The sequence below is a fragment of the Boleophthalmus pectinirostris genome, unplaced genomic scaffold (genome assembly GCF_026225935.1).
Source record: "Boleophthalmus pectinirostris isolate CB_2022bp ecotype Guang Dong unplaced genomic scaffold, ASM2622593v1 HiC_scaffold_3, whole genome shotgun sequence".
NCBI classification, from domain to species: Eukaryota; Metazoa; Chordata; class Actinopteri; order Gobiiformes; family Gobiidae; genus Boleophthalmus; species Boleophthalmus pectinirostris.
In genome coordinates, this window is record NW_026571299.1 from 29,340,971 (window position 1) to 29,360,544 (window position 19,574).

Here is a 19,574-nt window from a genome sequence, read left to right on the forward strand (position 1 = left end):
GCAAAAGTGGTGTCGCGTCTTCACTTTTTATTCCACGAGTGTTTTCGGGAAGAAATCTACATGTATACGGTGACGCAAAATTGTGTGGAATTCGATTGGGTATGCTTGTACTTAAAGCAACAAGGGCATCTTTGGACATACAGAAGTTTCACGCCATTTTCATCAGCCCACAAAGTTGTCCCACCGTCGACTGGTTCTTCCAGCCCTCGTACATATCCGTCTGACTCGCCTGCGACCAACTGGTGCATCCAGAATTTGACAGAGGTGATTGCAGATCCTTCTCTGTTCACTAATAGTATCTCTGCAGATTCTGTACATTTGTTGGGATGCCTCCTGGAAGTTTATTAGAGCAGCCAGAGCAGCTTAAAGGTCCAACGCAAGGAAATGATCCGACATGTTTGTTTTTGTGTGCTGCAAGTATGTGACGTAAACACGTACGCGATGTGAGCAGATCTGACCAGAGTTTTGCGTCTTGGGCAGTGTAGACGGAAACGCTATGGTGGAGTGTATTCAACTTTTCCACTCTGAAGGGTGGTTTCAGATTTTTAAGCCCCAAAAATGCCATCACCATCTAAACGAAAGGCACTTCTGATAAAATATTTTGTCCTTTTTACCCGCAAGTGTTCTCGTTAAACAGATCCTAGTGTCCGTGTACACTGGTGTATGAGTGTGTGAATGTGTGAGTGGTTCCTTGATGTAAAACGCTTTGAGTGCCTTGAAGGTGGAAAAGCGCTGAATAAAAATATGACACTTTACTATTGTTACTGGGTCTTCTCTTCATAGACCTGATAACTTGTCTCTGGGGTCACCTCCTTGTTTCCGTATAGACTGACAATTTCAAAACCATACTGTGAGACAATCCAGGCAAAGCAATAACATTTCCATGGAAAGCAGATGACGTCCTCCACCAGAAACATTATATAGTACATCTTTAAATTCTCTAGAACTTCATAAGCATAAGGGCAGAATAGATCTATGCAAAATTCCTCTTCATCTCATTCAAATGTATTACCTATAGCGTTCTTATCTGTTTCTGCAGCGGTTTGACTTTGACCACAGTGTGAAATCCACCTCCCCTGTTGTTTACATTCTTTACATTCACATCAGTGTAGGACCTCACATCTGTCTGCTTTACATATTTGAGATGCGATCAGTTTTCAGACCCCCAGAGCAGATGCAGGGAGCCGTGTGGTGCTCGGGTGACTGAAGATTTGTCTGGGGAAATCACTGAAGGAGCACAGAGCAACAGGAGGCCGAGCTGTGACCAATGAGCAGAAAATTCTCTCGTTAATAAAATCTGCTGATGAGTTCTAACATCATGATCAGGCATTTACGCCGAGACACTTGATTTGTCCCGGTCCACTGGATTAACCCTGTGATAAGGACGTTATGTGTGGGCGATCTGTGTGTTTGATATGCAATTATTTACTGTTGATCATTTAGGACTTCAAGTTTATCTTGAATTAGTTTGATTAAAGGGCCCTGCACTGTATTTTTTCTTCTTTGTCACCGGTTTAGCAAAACACCTGTTATTTAATGTAGGCCATGTCATAATTGTTCTGTACAGTGGTCCCTTGTTTATCGCAACGGTTACGTTCTAAAAATGACCTGCAATAGGCGAAATCCCTGAAGTAGTCAGCTAAATTTTTTACATTTTTTTATATCTGTTTTAAGGTTGTAAAACCCCTCACCACACACTTACAGGACAGGACACTTAAAACCCTTTTTGCATCCTTCTTAAAACGTATTGCTGCTGTCGTCCTTCTGTTATTTTCCTTCTTCTTTATGTAACGAACCAAAGATCAATTTATTCCATAATGGCTCACTACAGCCGCGTAACTTCTCCCTTCCTTCAGCATGTCCAGAAGTCCAACTTTTTCTGCGATGGTTACATCTTCCTCTGCCTTTTGGGTGCGACTGCAGGAGCCTTTGTCGGTGCAGAACGTTTTGTTGACATTGTGGGTTTTGTCAAGGAGAAAACTTGCAAACAAACAGCACTTCAGGATCACACTGCTAAAGATCCAACATTTATGTAACTAACTGAACGCATTCTGTACTGTACAGGAGACATGTGACGGAGGACTTCAAGGTTATGGAAATGTGGAATATTATGGAATATTTTGAGCCCAGTTTAGTCCTGATATAGACCTGGTTTGGTTGTGTTGTAGCAGAGTAGGCATCAGAGCACATCTACTGGAGGGGCAGCAGCAGGGGGCACTGCCATTTGAGAAATATTTTAACGCAGTGAAGTCAAGCACAGCAGAAATGTAATAATACTCTAATACATGTTTGATATGATCTCACGGGCCAACTATAATTATATCGTGGACCAAATTTGGCTCCCGGGCCTGAGTTTGATATGTCTGTGGTAGATGATACATACACAAGACAATAACAAAAAGTTCAGGTTTATTTAAAAAAAAACAATAACGACCTTCCACTGATTGTGAACATTAGACAACAGCCTCACACTCGTCAAAAAGACCCCTAAACAACATCACTGAAAGAAGCACGCAATCGGGCAAGAAGCAGCACCAGGGCTGTAGTGGGTGTGGTATGCGGGGGTACATCATCCACACACTTCTCCCAACGTAAGATATAAAAAAATAACAAATATAAAATAGATACAACTTAAATGTCAAACCGGAGCTATTGGCCAAGGTGAAAACAACCTATATAGATAGGCTCATGATGTCTGAACTACTGTCCTATACTGACCTGAGACATGAGGGACCAGGACTAAACCAGGACTAAAGCAGGACTGAGTGTTGGGAAGGGAGGTGGACCATCGGGTGACTGCAGGCGCCAATGGCCGCTAGAGGGGGACACGGCCCACAAATGCCCCACCTTGCCACCAACACTGTGTAATAGTACTGGTTTTTCCATGTAGCTTTATTGTGATAGTAGCTCCGCTGGCCGAGTGTTCGTACTCCAATTTGAAAGTTAGGGGTTTGAATTCCGCTCTTTATGTAAGCATCATTGGTTGAGCGATCCCAGCTCCCACAGATGAATGCTGTTGTTGTGTCCTTGGGCAAGATGCAAGACACTTGACCCACCTGGCCCCCAGTGTCTACGTACACTGGTGTTTGAATGTGGAAGCAAATGCCCAAAAGATAATGTGTTGCATTTACAGCATTTATAAAGATTGAAACCGGAAAAAAGGGAGAGACCACTTCCTAGCCAAGCAAACATCACTGTAGCCGTTACAAACATTCGAGCAGATTTTAGGTCTGGAGGGACATTTCACCCTGATATGAGAAATGAGTTTTGGAGCTGCTCTGAGATGGAAATGGAAAACATGATGTTGCAAAAACCCTAAACACAAACACTGCCATGGCCTGAGAACACACTTTTACTGGGTCACTATTATTACTGCCTCACTCAAATCCAGCCTGTCAGATTACAAGCTCAATACACCCACTGAAAAGTAATTAAAGGTGCACTGTGGAACTTTTCCTGTGAAGGGTCTGACACCTACACGTCTCCAAGGAGATGTTATTGTATTGCTTAGAATGTTTAACAGTATGGCATTAAACCTCTTTTTATATCCATGGACAAATGTAGATGTCACCACTATGTCAAGTTACAGGTCAAATCTATGGAGAGGCAAGCCTATGCACACTGTCTTAAAGCATTAAATATAAAGAAAGAATGTTTAATCTTGTAAGCCATACTATGCAACATTCCAGCCAAAGTAGAAACAGGCTGTACAATCTACAATGGTCCATATGACATGAACCTTGGAAATCTCCATGACGACAAGCAGGTGGTGGACCTCCTCTGGAAAAGTTACACTGTACACTTTAAAGATACAACAAGGTGGTTTTGTCTTTGTTGTTGTTACCTCCTCAGAAACACACCTGGAGTTGTTTTGTTTCATTCACGTTTGTATAATCCTTTATTATTAGACATACTACATCTAAAGCTCAAAATGCTCTGTTCTAGATCATGTCATGTAGTGATAAAACAGAGTAGTGCACTTCCTGTATTACCACATGACAACACAACATGGAACAGAGTGTTTTCTGTTTGAGAAGAAGCCTAAATATCCATGGTTTGTGTGTTAAACATGTGTCAATGAAACGAAAAACAACTTCAGGCATTTTTTGATGATGAGGAAACAACATTTTGAGACAACATTATGAGAGAGAGATACTTTATTATGATCCTGTGGGAAATTCAATTGTTGCTGCAGCAAACTGTTGCAGTTATTATAACAGATCATAAAATAATATGGGACTTTTAATACAGATGGGGGGCAGCTAAAATTTATATAATTAAAATGTTATTATAGATATAAGGTTCATCATTTGTGAATGGAAACATTTTGACATTTCATGGCAAAGTACAATTTATCAGTTGGAAGTCTTTCCATCTGGGAATGCGACAGGAGCACATTGTAAAAGCACACATGTATTGTCTCAGTGAACAGACACGTCAGGCTCATGTACTCCAACATGTGATTTATTCAAAATGTGTATAAATGCAACATATTACAAGCACACAATGCATTTAACCACAATGTTAAGGCTTCCATTTTCTATTGACAATATCAAATTAGCACCATTGTCTTACAGGGAAACATGCAGCCGTGGTTAGGAAACAAAAACTCCCCTTAAAAATAAAACTTTAATATGTACAAAAAATATTCAGAAATATCAGTGTGGATTCTTCATATACAACAGAAGAGATAGCGCTGTATCCGTCATGATAATGGTCTGTTTGTAATTATAACGTGTCCCGGAGCAGTGACAGAGACAAGCCAGGAATAGACAGAATGGAACTCACTGTTTAGAGCCAAGTGGAAATTTCATGATCATATCCAACTAAACTTAGATTTGCTGAAAGACAAATACACAGTCACCAAGCATCACACTAGGGAGAGGTTTACTAAACACGCATAATAAAAACAAAAAAAAACAACTTTGTGTAAGCTAATGATGAGGGAAAACTATTCTAGCATGTTTAAAAAAAATCTTAAAAAGTTAATTTAACATAATATGTCTCAATTAACATGGAGGTCGCTGGTTCCTATTGGCACTAAAAACTGCCATTGTGTTATTTGGCACGACACATCAATCATCTTGTATGAAATAGATGCATAAATCAATCTCACTTTTTCATTTAGTTTCATAATTGTTTAGCTATCTTTAACAGTAAAATTGTCCATAAGATAAAAGAATACACTGAAAAGGTGCACTGTGTAACTTTTCTGGTAGAGGGTCCACCACTTCAACTCTTGTTTATTTTTCTTGAAATGATCAACAGTGTGGCATTTAATTGAACTATCTCCATGGAGAGAAGCAGGCCACATCAGAGTCCTGGGAACGGGCAAATAGTTGCTGAAACGGGTTTTAACTTTCTGGAATTTTACAGACGGGTATGCGGGCGGGTAGTAATTACACACAGGCAGGTCAGGACTAAATCAGGACTAAACCAGAACTACACAAGGACTAATCTTGGACTTAAGAGAGAGAGAGAGAACCCCAAGCCCGTGGAACAGGGTGCCTGCAAAGCGCGATCGGGAGACGGCCCTTTCACCTGCAGTCACCCGACGATCTGCGCGGGCACACCTCCGGGCCCGTCCCAGCAGTGAGTCCTGGTTCAGTTCTGGTTTAATCCTGTTTTGAGTCCTAGTTCAGACCTGGTATTGACTACCTGGTTCAGTCCAGGAATCAGTCCTAGGTTAGTCCCAGTTTAGTTCTGGTTCAGTCCACGGCGTCTGTGGCGCAAAAGTGCAGCATCTCGATCAGTGTTTCTTTTACCTGTGAAGTGATGATGGTCGAGTCGTGTCTGTGAATTCGTATTCATAATGAAGAAAGCGTAACCGTTTAATTTTATTTCGTCATTGTAATTCTTGAAGTCGTATCTCTTCAATTCGTATTCTGATGGATGCTTCAGTTAGAAAGCTTGTAATTTGTATGTGATTTGTACGTGTTATCACGGGCATGGGCGGGTAACGGGTGGAATGTTAACGGGTCCGGGCGGGTGCGGGTTTAACTTTGATGAACTCAGGGGTTAACGGGCGGGGGTGGTGCTGTACTGCGTGGGTACGGGCAGGTGCGGGTCTCCAAAAATGGACCTAAGCAGGACTCTAGGTCACATCACCAGGCCAAGTTACAGGTCAGATCTGTGGAGAAGTGGACCTGCGTACAATAACAATGCATGTTTTTGAGATGGTTTTGAGAGATAAAAACAGCTGTAAATGAATGCATAGAAGATATTTGTTTAATGCCATACTGTGGAACATCCCAGGAAAAAGCAAGAACATCACTGTGGAGACAAGCAGTTGGTGAACACTCCACCAGAAAAGTTACACAATGCACTTTTAAGATTAACTTTCAGTTTAAGAAAGGGAACAGGGAAAGGTATAGGACCAATTATGTTTTTGGTCTTTGATTTAATAATACATTTGCTGCAGATTAAGTTTGGCAAAGAGTGAATAAAAAGTTTAAAAGGTCCAACTTCTGAACTTCAGTTGCATTGAAACAACTATGGGCTGCCTGCTACATAGTCAAAACATTTTCATCTAAAACCCACAGAGAGGAGAGAAAGCTGGGTCTTGAATTTGAAGTGTATGTTAGGTATGAGCCAGTGTGAGCAACAGTGAGTGAAGCTTGTAGGAATGTAAATTTAAAAAATCCACATGTGCAATTTCATTAAAGCAATAACACTCTTTAGTTTGTTTAAAAGTAACAATAAATAATAAAAAATACCATTGACTCTTAACATATTTCTATTTTCAACATTCATGATAAAGGAGTAGTTGTTCTGGATCATCTTGATCTTCTAAAAGGACTCGGACCTGTGTGACAAAATATATATTAGTCGATATAATACCAACATGTACAGTAACCAGACATGACATAAATCGATCAACAGAAGTGTAACTTATCTGGTTTTCTCCATGGAGATGTTATTGCTTTGTCTGAAATCTCTCACAGTATGGCATTAAACTATCATTTCTATCATCATGGAGAGCAAACCAGGCCATGTTACAGGTCTGATCTGTGGAGAGGCAACCCCTCTCATAGTCAGAATGCTTGTTTTCTAGGTATTTCTGAGCAATAAAATGCGTAACTGAATAAATAAAAGTAGAGCTGGAAGCTGGAGGTGGAAAATTCAAAGCAGAGCAATGACATTTCCATAGAAAAAAGCAGGTGATGGACCCTCACCAAAAAGTTACACAGTGCACCTTTAAAACAAGCCAGTATAGCTGAACATAACTGATCTAACTATGATTCTTGGTCTTAATTTCACGTTGGATCCTGTGTTATAGTACAGACAGAGCACATTCTGTTCTCATTGTGTCTCTCACAGTGTTTCTCTTTGTAATATCTCGATTGATTTTGGTTCATTCATTTCAGTTATTTACAACATTCAAACAAGGAACATCGTGATATTTCAATTTCTACTTGTTATTGTAGGAAAAAATCTTACATTTTCAACACTACTTCAACAAAATGAATTGTAGATTCTTGTTGTTTTGCTGGGTAAATAATACCTTACAAATTTTAAAAGTGCACTGTGCAACTTTTCTGTTGGGGGTCTGCCACTTGATCGTCTCCATGGAGATGTTATTGCAAAGACTTGTTAGAAATATTATTCTTGTCTTCTTAATAGATTATTTTTGTTCATCTATAGCAGACAAAGGTAAAAGATCATGTATTACCTTGTAGTGTTTTTATAGCTAAAAATGGTCCTGGTAACATTAGCTGCTTGGAGCTAGATAGGTTTAATGTCATACTGTGGAACCTTTTGGGCAAACTAATAATATCTCCATGAAGACAAGCAGGTGATGTACCCTGAATATATCCATGGAGACAGAAAAGTTACAAAGTGCACCATTAAAGGGACGATATTACGCTATTTTCGAATCTATGTTATAATGTTTCATTATCAAAAACAGACCTGGAGTTGTGTTTTGTTTCATTCACACGTTTAACACACAAACCTGCATATTTAGTCTGTGTTCTTCTCAAACTGAAAACACTCTGTTCCACCTTGTGATGTGGTAATACAGGAAGTGAACCAGTGTGTTTTAAACTCCATACTACTAGAATTATTTGGATAATTACCTTATTTTTTGGAAAAAATGAAAAAACTTATATAAGTCGCACCGGACTATAAGTCGCGCTTTTTGAGGGAAATTAATTTTATAAAATCAGAGATCAGGAACCGACATTTCATCTTGAAAGCCAAGTTATAGTAATAATAATAGAAGAGAGAACATCAGGTTGTTAACGTCACATATGAACAGTTCTTCAAACAACTATAGCATAAACAACAGAACCAAATCACTAAATCCATTGAATTCTTCATCCTTAGTGTCACTTCTGAGCAACTCCGAAGGTAAACGGAGCGCCGCTTCCTCTTCTGTGTAGCTGTCGTCAGACTCAGCATCAGTTCCAGTTAGAATTATTCCAGCCTTTCTGAATCCTGATAGGATGATTTTGGTTGTCACTGAAGTCCAGCCTTTGTCAGTCCATCCAGTGACTTCCAGGAAAGTTACATGGTGCACCTGCCCGGTTACTGTGAAGCTGTGTTCTCCATCCCCGCTTTCCATCAGTCCCTCACATATATGCATATGCATATTTGCATATTTCACTATATCCAGCAGGATAGCGGCTTTTTCTACAGGAGACCTGAGCAGTAGGGTGCCAAGTGACAGTGGTACAGGTGTAGTAGCACGATACTGACATACAAGCCTAGAGCGCCCTTTTGCAGCTGTCAGTGTGAAAATTTTAATATATAAGTCACACCAAAGTATAAGTCGCAGGAAACACCCAAACCATGAAAAAAGTGCGACTTAATAGTCCAAAAAATATGGTACTAGAATTAGAATTAGAATCATTAGAATTATTTGGATAATTTCAACCCTGGAATTTCCAGTCTCTATTGAACAAAAGGTAAATTTCAAGCTGTTAACTTGAAATCTATTGCTTCATCACAAGATGGTATAGAGCATTTTGAGCTTTGGAAATGTAGACAGACTAATAAACCAGGACACAGGTGTGAATGAAACAAACTCCAAACAACTCCAGGTATGTTTTTAATGAGGTAACAGTCACAAGAGTCAATTTTACGTAATATGAAGAACCCCTGAATCTAAAATGAGACAGAACTTGATTAATCTCACAGCAGAGATCTTGTTTTCTCAGTACCTTTCCCAAGACAGGCCTCCTCACAGTCCTCTAGATGCAGGAAGCGGTTGTCATTGCCCTCACAGCCACTGTAGATGAAGGGTCTGCAGGAGTGGACCACACTGTTAAAGTACCAGCGCAGAGTGTAACGGCCACAGCTGCCCTCCTCCATGGCCAACAGGCAGCGCTCTTCTGGGTCTGTGTAAAGATAAAGAGGACAGGGCAAAACACTGAAGTCTGGAAGGGTCGACCATGTAGTTAATGATAGGCTCAGAGGAAAACAAGAACAAGCAGCAGAGAAGGGAAATGAAAGCGCAGGTGGGTAGAAAAACGAACCAAGAATACATTGCATCAAAATATGGACTAAACCAGGACAAGAATTAGGACCAAAAAGAAAAAAGCCAAATGTTTTCAGCAGCAGTTCTTGATGTGAACAGAGAATTATGGCTCAAGGCTATTTATGGGATTCTGTCACAATACTTTTTTTTTTGCTGTGGGTGCCATTTTGAGGACTTTTCATCATTACAAATTATATATTTTTAGAGCTAGTATAGTGGCAGCAGCTTCCAGTAAGGATAACAAACAGCACTCTTCTGGGTTTGTGCAGAGAAAGCAGGGCAAACCTCTGTGTCAAGTCTGGGAGAGTGGACTATTGACTGTATTTAATGTTAGGCTCAGAGGAATACAGAGAAGGGAACTGAAAGGGCAGGAGAGTAGAAGAAATGTACAAATCTAACCAAGAATGCATCACTTTCAATGTTGGGCGCGTTACTTCAAAACTGTAATGCGTTGTTTAGGACTTGTTACTGTCATTTCAAAGTCATTTGTGACATTACAATATTACTGCATTTATTACTGCATGTAAGACATTACACGACTATTGCAGCACTTTAAGTTACTCTCACCAAAATAAGGTGTGCGAAGATGCTGAACTTCTGCACCGTATATGGACTGAACCAGGACTAAACCAGGATTAAACCAGGACTAAACCAGATCTAAACTAGGTCTAAACAGGAATAAACCAGGTCTATACCAGGTCTAAACCAGAACTAAACCAGGTCTAAACCAGGTCTAACCCGGTCTAGACCAGGCCTATACCAGGTCTAAACCAGAACTAAACCAGGTCTAAACCAGGACTAAACCAGGACTAAACCAGAACTGAACCAGAGCTAAACCAGGACTAAACCAAGACTAAACAAGTCTAAACCAAGACTAAACCAGCACTCTGAACCGTAATGATGGCGTTTCACTGCTGCTGTTATCATGGTGATTTTAGTGAATTTGTATGAAGAAAAATTAAAAACCCACCACTTCAATTCAGGTTAAAAATACAGTGTAACATGAGTTACTGACATTTGTACTGAGTAACATATTACATTTTTTTTCTGTAATGCCTTACATTATTGTGTTACAGCAAAAACCAATGCATTACAGTAATTTGTTACTTTTATAACACATTACTCCCAATGCTGAAAATATGAACTAAACCAGGACAAAACTTCGGACCAAACCACGTATATATCAGAATTAAACCTAGATCAAACCAGGACCAAACTAGGTATTAACAAGACCTTGCTTAAACATGTTAAATCCTGGTTTTGTATTTAGACCAGATCTAGACCTGCTTTAGACCTAGTCCGGGTGGTGCTTGACAAAAAAGCCAAATATTTTCAGCAGTGGTGCTTGATGTGAAAAGAGAATTATGGCTCAAGGCTATCACGGGATTCAGTCACAGTCCTATTTTGCTGTGGGTGCCATTTTGAGGACTTTTCATGATTCAAAAAAAGATAATGCATTTTTTCAAAGCTAGTGTAGCGGCTGCAGCTCCATGGGCAACAGGCAGCACTTTGTTTGTGCAAAGAGAGCAGGGTGAAACACTGTGTCAAGTCTGATAGGGTGGACCATCGACTGTACTTAACATTAGGCTCAGAGGAAAACAAGAACAAGCTGCAGAGAAGGGCAACTGAAAGGGCAGGAGAGAAGAGAATGTACAAAACTGACCAAGAAAGTTAGTTTAATAAGGCATTAAACTGTGATGATGCTGTTATCTCCAAAGTTTGAAATGCTCTTTTTGGTATTTATAATGACTAGGACTGCACAAAATACAAACAAAAAACACAATGCTTGATAACAAAGGAAATTAGTTTAAGGATTTAAATGGTCAAATATACCAATTTGTCACCGTAAAATCATCCAAATTAAAGCACTATGCAGCTTTTCTGGTGGGAGGCACACCATTTGTTTCCACTTGTTTCCATGGAGATGTTAATGCTTTTTATAGAATGTTTCACGGCCTGGCATTAAAACTTCTCATCTCCATTAAGCCAAGCAGACAATTCCACCAGGGCAAGTTACAAGTCAGAGAGAAGAACTCCACTCACAGTAAGAATGCTAAGAATGTTTTTTAAGGTTTTTCAAAGTTCCACAGTCCATCTTTAATCCTTTAATCTTTCATTTTGCCTTATATTGTGCAGCCCTAGTATTACTACGACTTTCCAACAGTGCATATAAAGTGCTTTTCCAGACACGAAGTTGTTGCATTATTCATTCACTACTCAATCAAAGTTGAAACAAGGCTGACATTCTGAGTCAACAGTCTCTCCAGCCCCCATCAATCACAAGGTCACACTAAAGCATTCAAAAAGCCAAGGTGAAAGGAGTGTCTTGCTCCAGGACACAACATTAAAAAATAAAAAAATAATAAAAAATTCACAAGTTTCAATCATTCTCAAAGATTGGGCCCACGAATTGATATGCATTTTATGGACTGAAAGGTGCACTATATAGCTTTTATAATGGAGAGTCCCCACCTATTTGTCTCCACGTATCTGTTATTACTTTGCCTAGATGTTCCGCAGTATGGCATTATCTCCTTAGAGGTCAGATCTGTGGCTATGTGAAAACCCGCTCACAGATAGAACAATGTTTTTCAAGGTATTTGTCAGCAGTAAAACCAGCTGTAATTGAACTAATGCAAGAGAGATATGCCTAATGTAAGCATGCTGTGGAACTCTGGAAATCTCCATGGAGACAAACGGGTTCCTACACCAGAAAAGTTACATAGTGCGCCTTTAAAATGACAACAATTGTGCTTGTATGTGAGTTTGAATAATGAATGATTTGTGCAAAATAGACCGGTATAGTTTTTTTTATTTCATGTGTATACGGCAGGGGTCTCCAACATTTTTCCTCCCATGAGCTCTTTTACAAAATAAAAATACCAGCGAGCTTCTCATTTTAGCGGCTGTAAGAAATTGAGACGATTATAAGAAAGAGTGTGAGCCTTTGGGTGCAGTTAGACACCGATAAAATATAAACCACTGTCCATTTATTAGTGCACAAAGTTAGGCATTAAAATAATACATGTACAATGATAATAGGCACGTAATTATTCAAATTTTTGTTATTCAGCACAATGGTATAATTGAGCAATCCTTTGATGAGCTACTTGGAAGTGGGTGGAGAGCTACAGGTTGGAGACCCCTGGTATACGGCTAGTAATTTCATCTGCATTTCGATGGTTTAAAGGCAAATTCCACCATATATTCATCTGCCCTTCACCTCCATTTGAAACTAGAGGCTTATTAGACTTTGTGATTGTCATTATGGAGGATTGAAACGCATATGTCTCTACCACCAGAGAGACACTGAGTGATTGTGTCTGTGCCTCCTGACACTGACATGGCAGAGACAGGTGGACTGGACAGATTCTGAAAGCTTTCATTAGAACAATATTGTACCTTTCCCTTTGGCCATGCGCTGGGCCCTGACAGGTTTGGGCTTGGGTACTTTCACCGGACGGTCTGATCCCCTTATGTCCTTCTGAACCACAGCCACACTTGCTTTGGGCGCTTTGTCCATCTTATTCTCTGACACCTCTTTGACAACAGCATCTGTCAATCACACAAAGATTAGACACACAAAACACAGGCTGGTACAGCAGGCTGCAGGCAAGGGGAAATGTCTACTTTGACTCTGATTAGATATATCTACTAGTACATAATCATTTTCTTATCTAATGGAACTAATATAATAAGTATTTTTTAATATAAGTTCTGTATCACAGTAGATTTCAAGTTCTACTCCTACTGTGGGGTTGTATTCACTTTATACTGTGACACATACACCACAACTGGAACTGGACTAAACCAGGACTAGAACAAGTCCACATCAGGACCAAACTAGAAGCCCAAGACCAGCCATATTTAATGCTGGTTTTGTCTTTGGTTTAGACCAGATTTAGTCCTGTCTTAGACCAGGTGGTAACTGGAAAACCACATATTTTATGCAACAGTGCTTGATGAGAAAAGAGAATTATGGCTCAAGGGTATTTAAGGGATTAGGCAGTGGCTGTGGGTGCCATTTTGAGCACTTTTCAGGATTTAGATATAATTTTCAAACATAAAAGTTGATATTATATCTATCCAAGTCTCCCAATCCTTTTATCACATCTGTGGTATTCAAATTTTAATATTCCATCAGATGGAGACAGCACAATCTGATTTTGTCACAAAGTGCTGCTTTTACAATAACATCTATCCAAGAAAACTTAAAAGTATTAATTTTCAAAGTCAGGTACCCAGGCTTTAATTGCTATGCCAGTGGTCCCAGATTTTCACATCACTTTGAAACCCATGGAGAGACTAAACGTACCAATTCCAAAGCATTTGTTTTAACCATTATGTCATTGTATAACAGAGGTATTTAACTAAATATACCCCCTCAACTTTGCAGAAGATGTTTTTTTTTTAACAGTGAAACGATCAGACACTGATGGTAGGCGGTTGGTGGGTGGGTGTCTGGTCTGTGGGAAGGTGCCACTTGCTGCACAGGGCAATGACTGTTTAAAAGTGCGTTGCCTCAGCGGGAATCGTACCCTCTGTTCCATTGGCAGATGGGCTGAAGTAGAGCATCTCGTCCATGGGGTCGTCGTACGCCTCGATGGAGTAAATGTGTTCATAGTCTGGGTCGTTTGTGTTCACCACCACCCGCAGCTCACGCCCTTTAGGACACAATCATCAAAAGTTACAATGGTTAAGTTTACAATTGGCCCTTCTGTTTGAAATGATTCCTATGAGGCACGTTAAACACAAACACAAGCCTCCTGTCTGGTGTCAATAGATATAGGACAAAATATAAGGTATAATTTGCAGTAACAGTAGTAGGGATGTAACAATAACCGAAATATTGTGATATTGTTTCGCCAAAGTTCTCACAATAATATCGTGGATCATCACAATATATCGACTAACAAGTCTCTTTGCTTAAATGAAGAGTTGTGGTGCAGCAATAGCTAAAAAAAGACAGAAAGAACTGCATAGACCATGATCCTTTACTCCATTTCAGTATAGACTATAATAGATAATAGAAATAGCAGTTCTAAGTCCTTTTAAATCTTAGTTCTTTGGATTAAGTCTTGTCAAGGCATTTTAAAAGAAAAAAGGAGCATATTCACTGTTTTGTTAGCCTCCACAAAATATTGCAACAAATATTTTACCATCAGATGTATCTCTCGGTATGAAAATATCATACCGAGAGATTTGGATATTGTTGCCTCTCCTCCATATCGTGAGCTTTCCTACGATATCACAATAAATATCATACCGTGAGGTTCATACCGTGACGATATTGTATCGTGAGACCTGGATATCGTTACATCCCTAAACAGTAGTAAAATTCCTAAATAGATCAATGTTAAGTCAGCTATATAACATTTTGAATGAATGAATGTAGGCCAAGAGTTTGTTTGTTGTTTATTTTTTGGAATAATTTTTCTTCAAGTATCTGTTCTATTTGAAGCCTAGTTTGAGCCATTCATTTACTCACATTTTTGTTTCTTGCATCACTTCTTCAGATAAGATTTTCCCACATACTTTCTTTGACCACAACTTTGTTCTTCTAATATTATTCTGAAGTAACTGTACTCTTCTCAAGTAGAAGTTCTGGCTACTTTATTCAGCCCTCTCTAAAAATACACACATAGACAGCTATCTGAGACCTGCCCCACCTCTCCAAATTACTTTGACTGTTTAGCTGTTCTTTTGATTAAAAAAAATGGCTGTTGGTGATCAAATATGTCAACATGTATAGAAAAATACCAGTTTAATATTGAGAGGTTGTTCTTCAAACCTCAAATGTGCTTGGTGTATTACATTTGCCTTTGTGAGATTGTTGCTGGTTTTTTTTCCATGTCCTTTAGATAATTTGAGCGAAGGACTGAAGATGGAAGTGGGTCAAGTTGGCTATAACCTTTCCATATGCGCTGTCCCTTTACAAATAAATAAAATAAGAAATACGAAACACTGAATTCTGTATGCTGATTGTATATAATTGTATTTGTCTGTGATTCCTTTTGTTTTGATGTGTGACATTTACACTTTTAGGCTGCTTTTTCACATCTGACAAAGGGACTACTGATGAAAATGAGCTCAAATCAGCTAACAACACATTTACAGAGTTTGATGATTACTGTGCAATTTTCCTTTTCAAATAGATAAATAAAAAGTTGCTTGACATTGCTCTAGTAGTTTTTTCCACTGCGCAGTTGTTGATTACTTATCTCTGAATATTAATCCTCTAAATAACACAGGATTCACGAAGCGACATTTGGGTCATTATGAACTGTGGATATGGAAAAGAACAAAACTGGAGCCCTTTGTTTTCCTAGCTGGAAAACCACCAAATTTCCAATAAAAGACTCCAAGTATATTCCCACCCATACGAGATATGCAGGCATACAAACCAAACGGACCCCTGGAGGATTCGAACCACTCACCCTCCTCCTCCCCCAGATGGGACACCTGCTCCTCCGGGACTGGCCGAGCTCGGGCCGAGCCGGAACCTGGAACAACCGGTTTGGAAAAGACAAGAGCGAGAGAGAAAAGAATAGAGTGAGGGGAGAGAAAAAGAGGAAAAATACTGTCGTGAAATCACTGACCAGTTAGTAAAGTCATTTCCAAAGGATCATATGGAAGTTTAATAGTGTATCCCAATGCATAATACACTGATCAGGCAAAACATTATGAACCATGGAAAACTGGCTGCCATAATGTTGTTGGTTATGAGCACCTGCATAATATGTGACCATATATTATGCAACATTCAAGCTTTTTAAAAGGTCCTATACTGCACAGAATTGACACTTCTTTTAGCCATGTTATAATGTTGTTACCTCATCAAAAACATACCTGGAGTTGTGTTTTGTTTCATTCACACATGTTTGAGTAATCCTTTATCATTAGTCTGTCTACATCTCCAAAGCTCAAAATGCTCTGTTTGTCTGTTTGTAATGTTGTGAAGAGGTCATTTTTAAGGTAACAGCTCCTTTACCTTTTGTTCAGTTGAGTCTGAAATTATCCAAATGATTCTAGTGAAGGTGTGTGGAGTTTGAAAACACAGCAAAGTGCTTCCTGTATTACCACATGACATCACAAGGTGGAACAGAGTGTTTTTCCGTTTGAGAGAAGAACGTGGTCTAAATATGCAGGGTTTGTGCGTTAAACATGTGTGAATGAAACAAAACTCCAGCTATGTTTTTGATGAGGAAACATTATAACATAGATCAGAAAATAGCATAACACAAGGCCATCTTTTGATATACTTTACCATTGGTTTTTTTTTTTATTGTACTAAGATGTTTTACATTGCATAACTCATTCACTCTGCACTTGATGGTGGTAAGATACTATAACCACAGCAGTTCTGGGGCAGACCGGCAGAACTGAGGCTGTCAATCTGCGCCATCAACACTCACTCACACACCACATTCATAAGCAGGGTGGGTGAAGTGTTTTGCCTAGCCACACAATGACAAGGAATCAATCCACCAACCCTTGGTTTTGCTTTAGTCCAGTCCAGAACTAAACCTGGACTGGATTTACTCCCAGTTGACTCCTAACTTTCTCAACTACCACTAAACAAGTTCTTCAGTAATTTAAGCTACTACATTTCATTAGATGGACAGAAGTGCTCTGACCCAGTCATCACAAATACTAATGTTAATCATAATATAAGACTGAAAGCTTTTTAATTATATGTTACTGCAGATCATTAATAATCTTTGCAATAAGCCCCATGCACTTGTCAGAGAGCCTCGGCTTTGACCAATCAGAGGCAGAGCCTGACTCATCCTTCATTAACCTTTGAGGTGTCATGCATTTATGAAACATGAGGCTTCTCCTGTCACTGTCGCTGCATATTTATCCACACTGGCTCATCACTGTGTTTTGGATTCTACCAAATTCTGTTATGACACATAGTACAAATTGCAGATCATTCAATTATTATAAAACACATGCTGCTTCATTTAGCCAAAACATTTCCAGAGAAGCTCTCACTATTTATCTAAGCTTGGGGCTGGCAAACGACAGACTGGATCAGAAACCCCACAGGCTAGATACACGAAAGAAATATTCTAAACATCCTATCATATTTTAGTAAACCCACTATATAATTTCACGTAAAAAATTTAAATTAATTATGAATAAAAAATAAACTGTTATAACTACACTCATACTTTTAATGAATGAACAAAAACTTCATTCCTAGCTCCTAACCCTTACCCCTCAGCCAAGAATGATTTAGGTTAAGCCTAACTCATGGCCAATAAACTATTTGTTCATTACGAATTAAGTCTTATTAAATTAAGGCTAATTAAAATTTAGTTATAATAAAAAGGTACAAAACCAATCAGTTACATTTCAGAAGACAATATCAGCATATACAGACGTTCTAATCTTAAAACGTGTTGTGAATGAAGAGGCTAGAGTCCATGTAGATTATCTAGCTGTTTTTTGGCGAGTCAGCCCCAAAGCAGCTATAACTATAGAAAAAAACAACAACAAAAAAACGCATCATCACTGAGTAGGGGAAGTGAATGAATAATGGCCTATTATAGTGTAATGTACTATTAAAACTGTGTCAAATCAGTTTCATAATTATAATACAATCACTGGAAGAATAGATTTTGATAGTCACTAGTTTGAAATGCTCATTATCCACTTAACTTTGCTTTGAAATTGAAAGCGTGTGGTAGGAAGGCTGCTATTAAATCATACTTGCAACATGGCTTGGAGTGGTCTTTTATCGTCTTGGGGGTTAACTTCTAAATTATATACTGCATGTACTTTGACTTGATTGTGCAGCAGCTTTGTTCACTCCAAATATGTGAAAAAACATTATGAAGTAGAAATTCTTCCTAATGACCCTTGGACGGCTTGAGTGAGGATTGCGATCTGCACATTTAGCCATGCGTTGGGTTAATGTCACACTCCGGTTGAACACATATGCTAATGGTATGCAATCAGCGGTGCTTTTTCAAATGTTCAGATGTTAGCGTGATTGCTGCTCTGGCTCTTACGCCTGGGCATAAGAAGCATATGTGGAGTATGTGAGTCACGCAACATCTCCGTATGTCCCAGTGCAATGTGCCGGAGACAGACTCACCTCCGCACGCTGCCAGACGCCAGATGGACCGGAAGAGACACAAAGAGGAAAACGTCAGTCATTTAAAGCAGTGTGAGGAGGGTATAATGGAGAGCACAGGTTTTTCAGTGTATATACTCAATATGAATATACAAAAGACTCAAAGACACAGTATGTAACTTTTTTTAGCCGAAAAACAGATTTAAATACAAACAAGTTTTTGTTTTTTTCATTTTGGTTAAATCTCAGAATGTGTCATTACTGTGAGTGGGCTTGCATCTCCACAAACCTGACTCTTATTTGGCTTGCAGGAGCACTATCACCTGCTTGTTTCCACAGAATAGAAATGTCGTTCCTTTGGCCATAATATTCTAGCCTGATTCATCAGCCGGTTTTACTTCGTTTTACTTCGTTTCACTTTGTAGAAACCGTCTGACCTCGCAGCCTTAGATTTCGTTCGCTCGATGGTAGGCGAGTACTTTTTTCATTTAACCAATTGCTGCTATTTGATTGTGACGTATGTAATGCGCTGCTAACAGGACTAACTGGTATATTAAGCTTTTCCCAAACCCCGTAGGAAGAAGGACAATAACGTCTTTCCCCTTGATAAAATTCACCAAACATTCTCTTTGTTCCGGCTTTAAATCCTCAATCTCAGGAATCATTGGCGACACAGAATGTATGGCTCTTTGCTGATTGGCTGCTGCCCGAACTCGCACTTCCGGGGTTTTTGTGAACCGTCTAGTGTATTCTGATTCCTGATCTAGAAGAGAGAAATGAAATTGAGCAGAGGCACTAGGTGGTGTCAGCTACCTAGTGCCGGCTAATAATATTCCACAGTATGGCATAAAAAGTATCTCCCTGAAAAATGTTCCAAAGTATGGTTTTAACTTTCTATTTCCATGGAATCATGCAGGTGACGTGCCACCTCCAGAAAGTTACATAGTGTACTTTAAATACATATTTTTGGGGGGAATTTTATTAAAAGTAATAAAAGAAGTATATATA

At 39.2% G+C, this 19,574-nt stretch overlaps 1 protein-coding gene across 1 annotated transcript in view; it reads right to left on the minus strand.

Annotated features, from left to right (window-relative positions):
- Positions 1-6,421: 6,421 nt before the first annotated feature.
- The window catches only part of col7a1 (collagen, type VII, alpha 1), a 122,149-nt gene continuing 108,996 nt past the window's right edge, over positions 6,422-19,574 (minus strand). The window contains exons 113-118 of the mRNA XM_055161022.1: positions 17,508-17,534; positions 15,919-15,984; positions 14,020-14,145; positions 12,884-13,036; positions 9,165-9,341; positions 6,422-6,805 (exon numbers count right to left, since the gene is read on the minus strand). Coding sequence (XP_055016997.1) covers positions 6,777-6,805; positions 9,165-9,341; positions 12,884-13,036; positions 14,020-14,145; positions 15,919-15,984; positions 17,508-17,534 — 578 coding nt within the window. The 3' untranslated portion in view covers positions 6,422-6,776. The remainder of the gene's footprint in view (positions 6,806-9,164; positions 9,342-12,883; positions 13,037-14,019; positions 14,146-15,918; positions 15,985-17,507; positions 17,535-19,574) is intronic.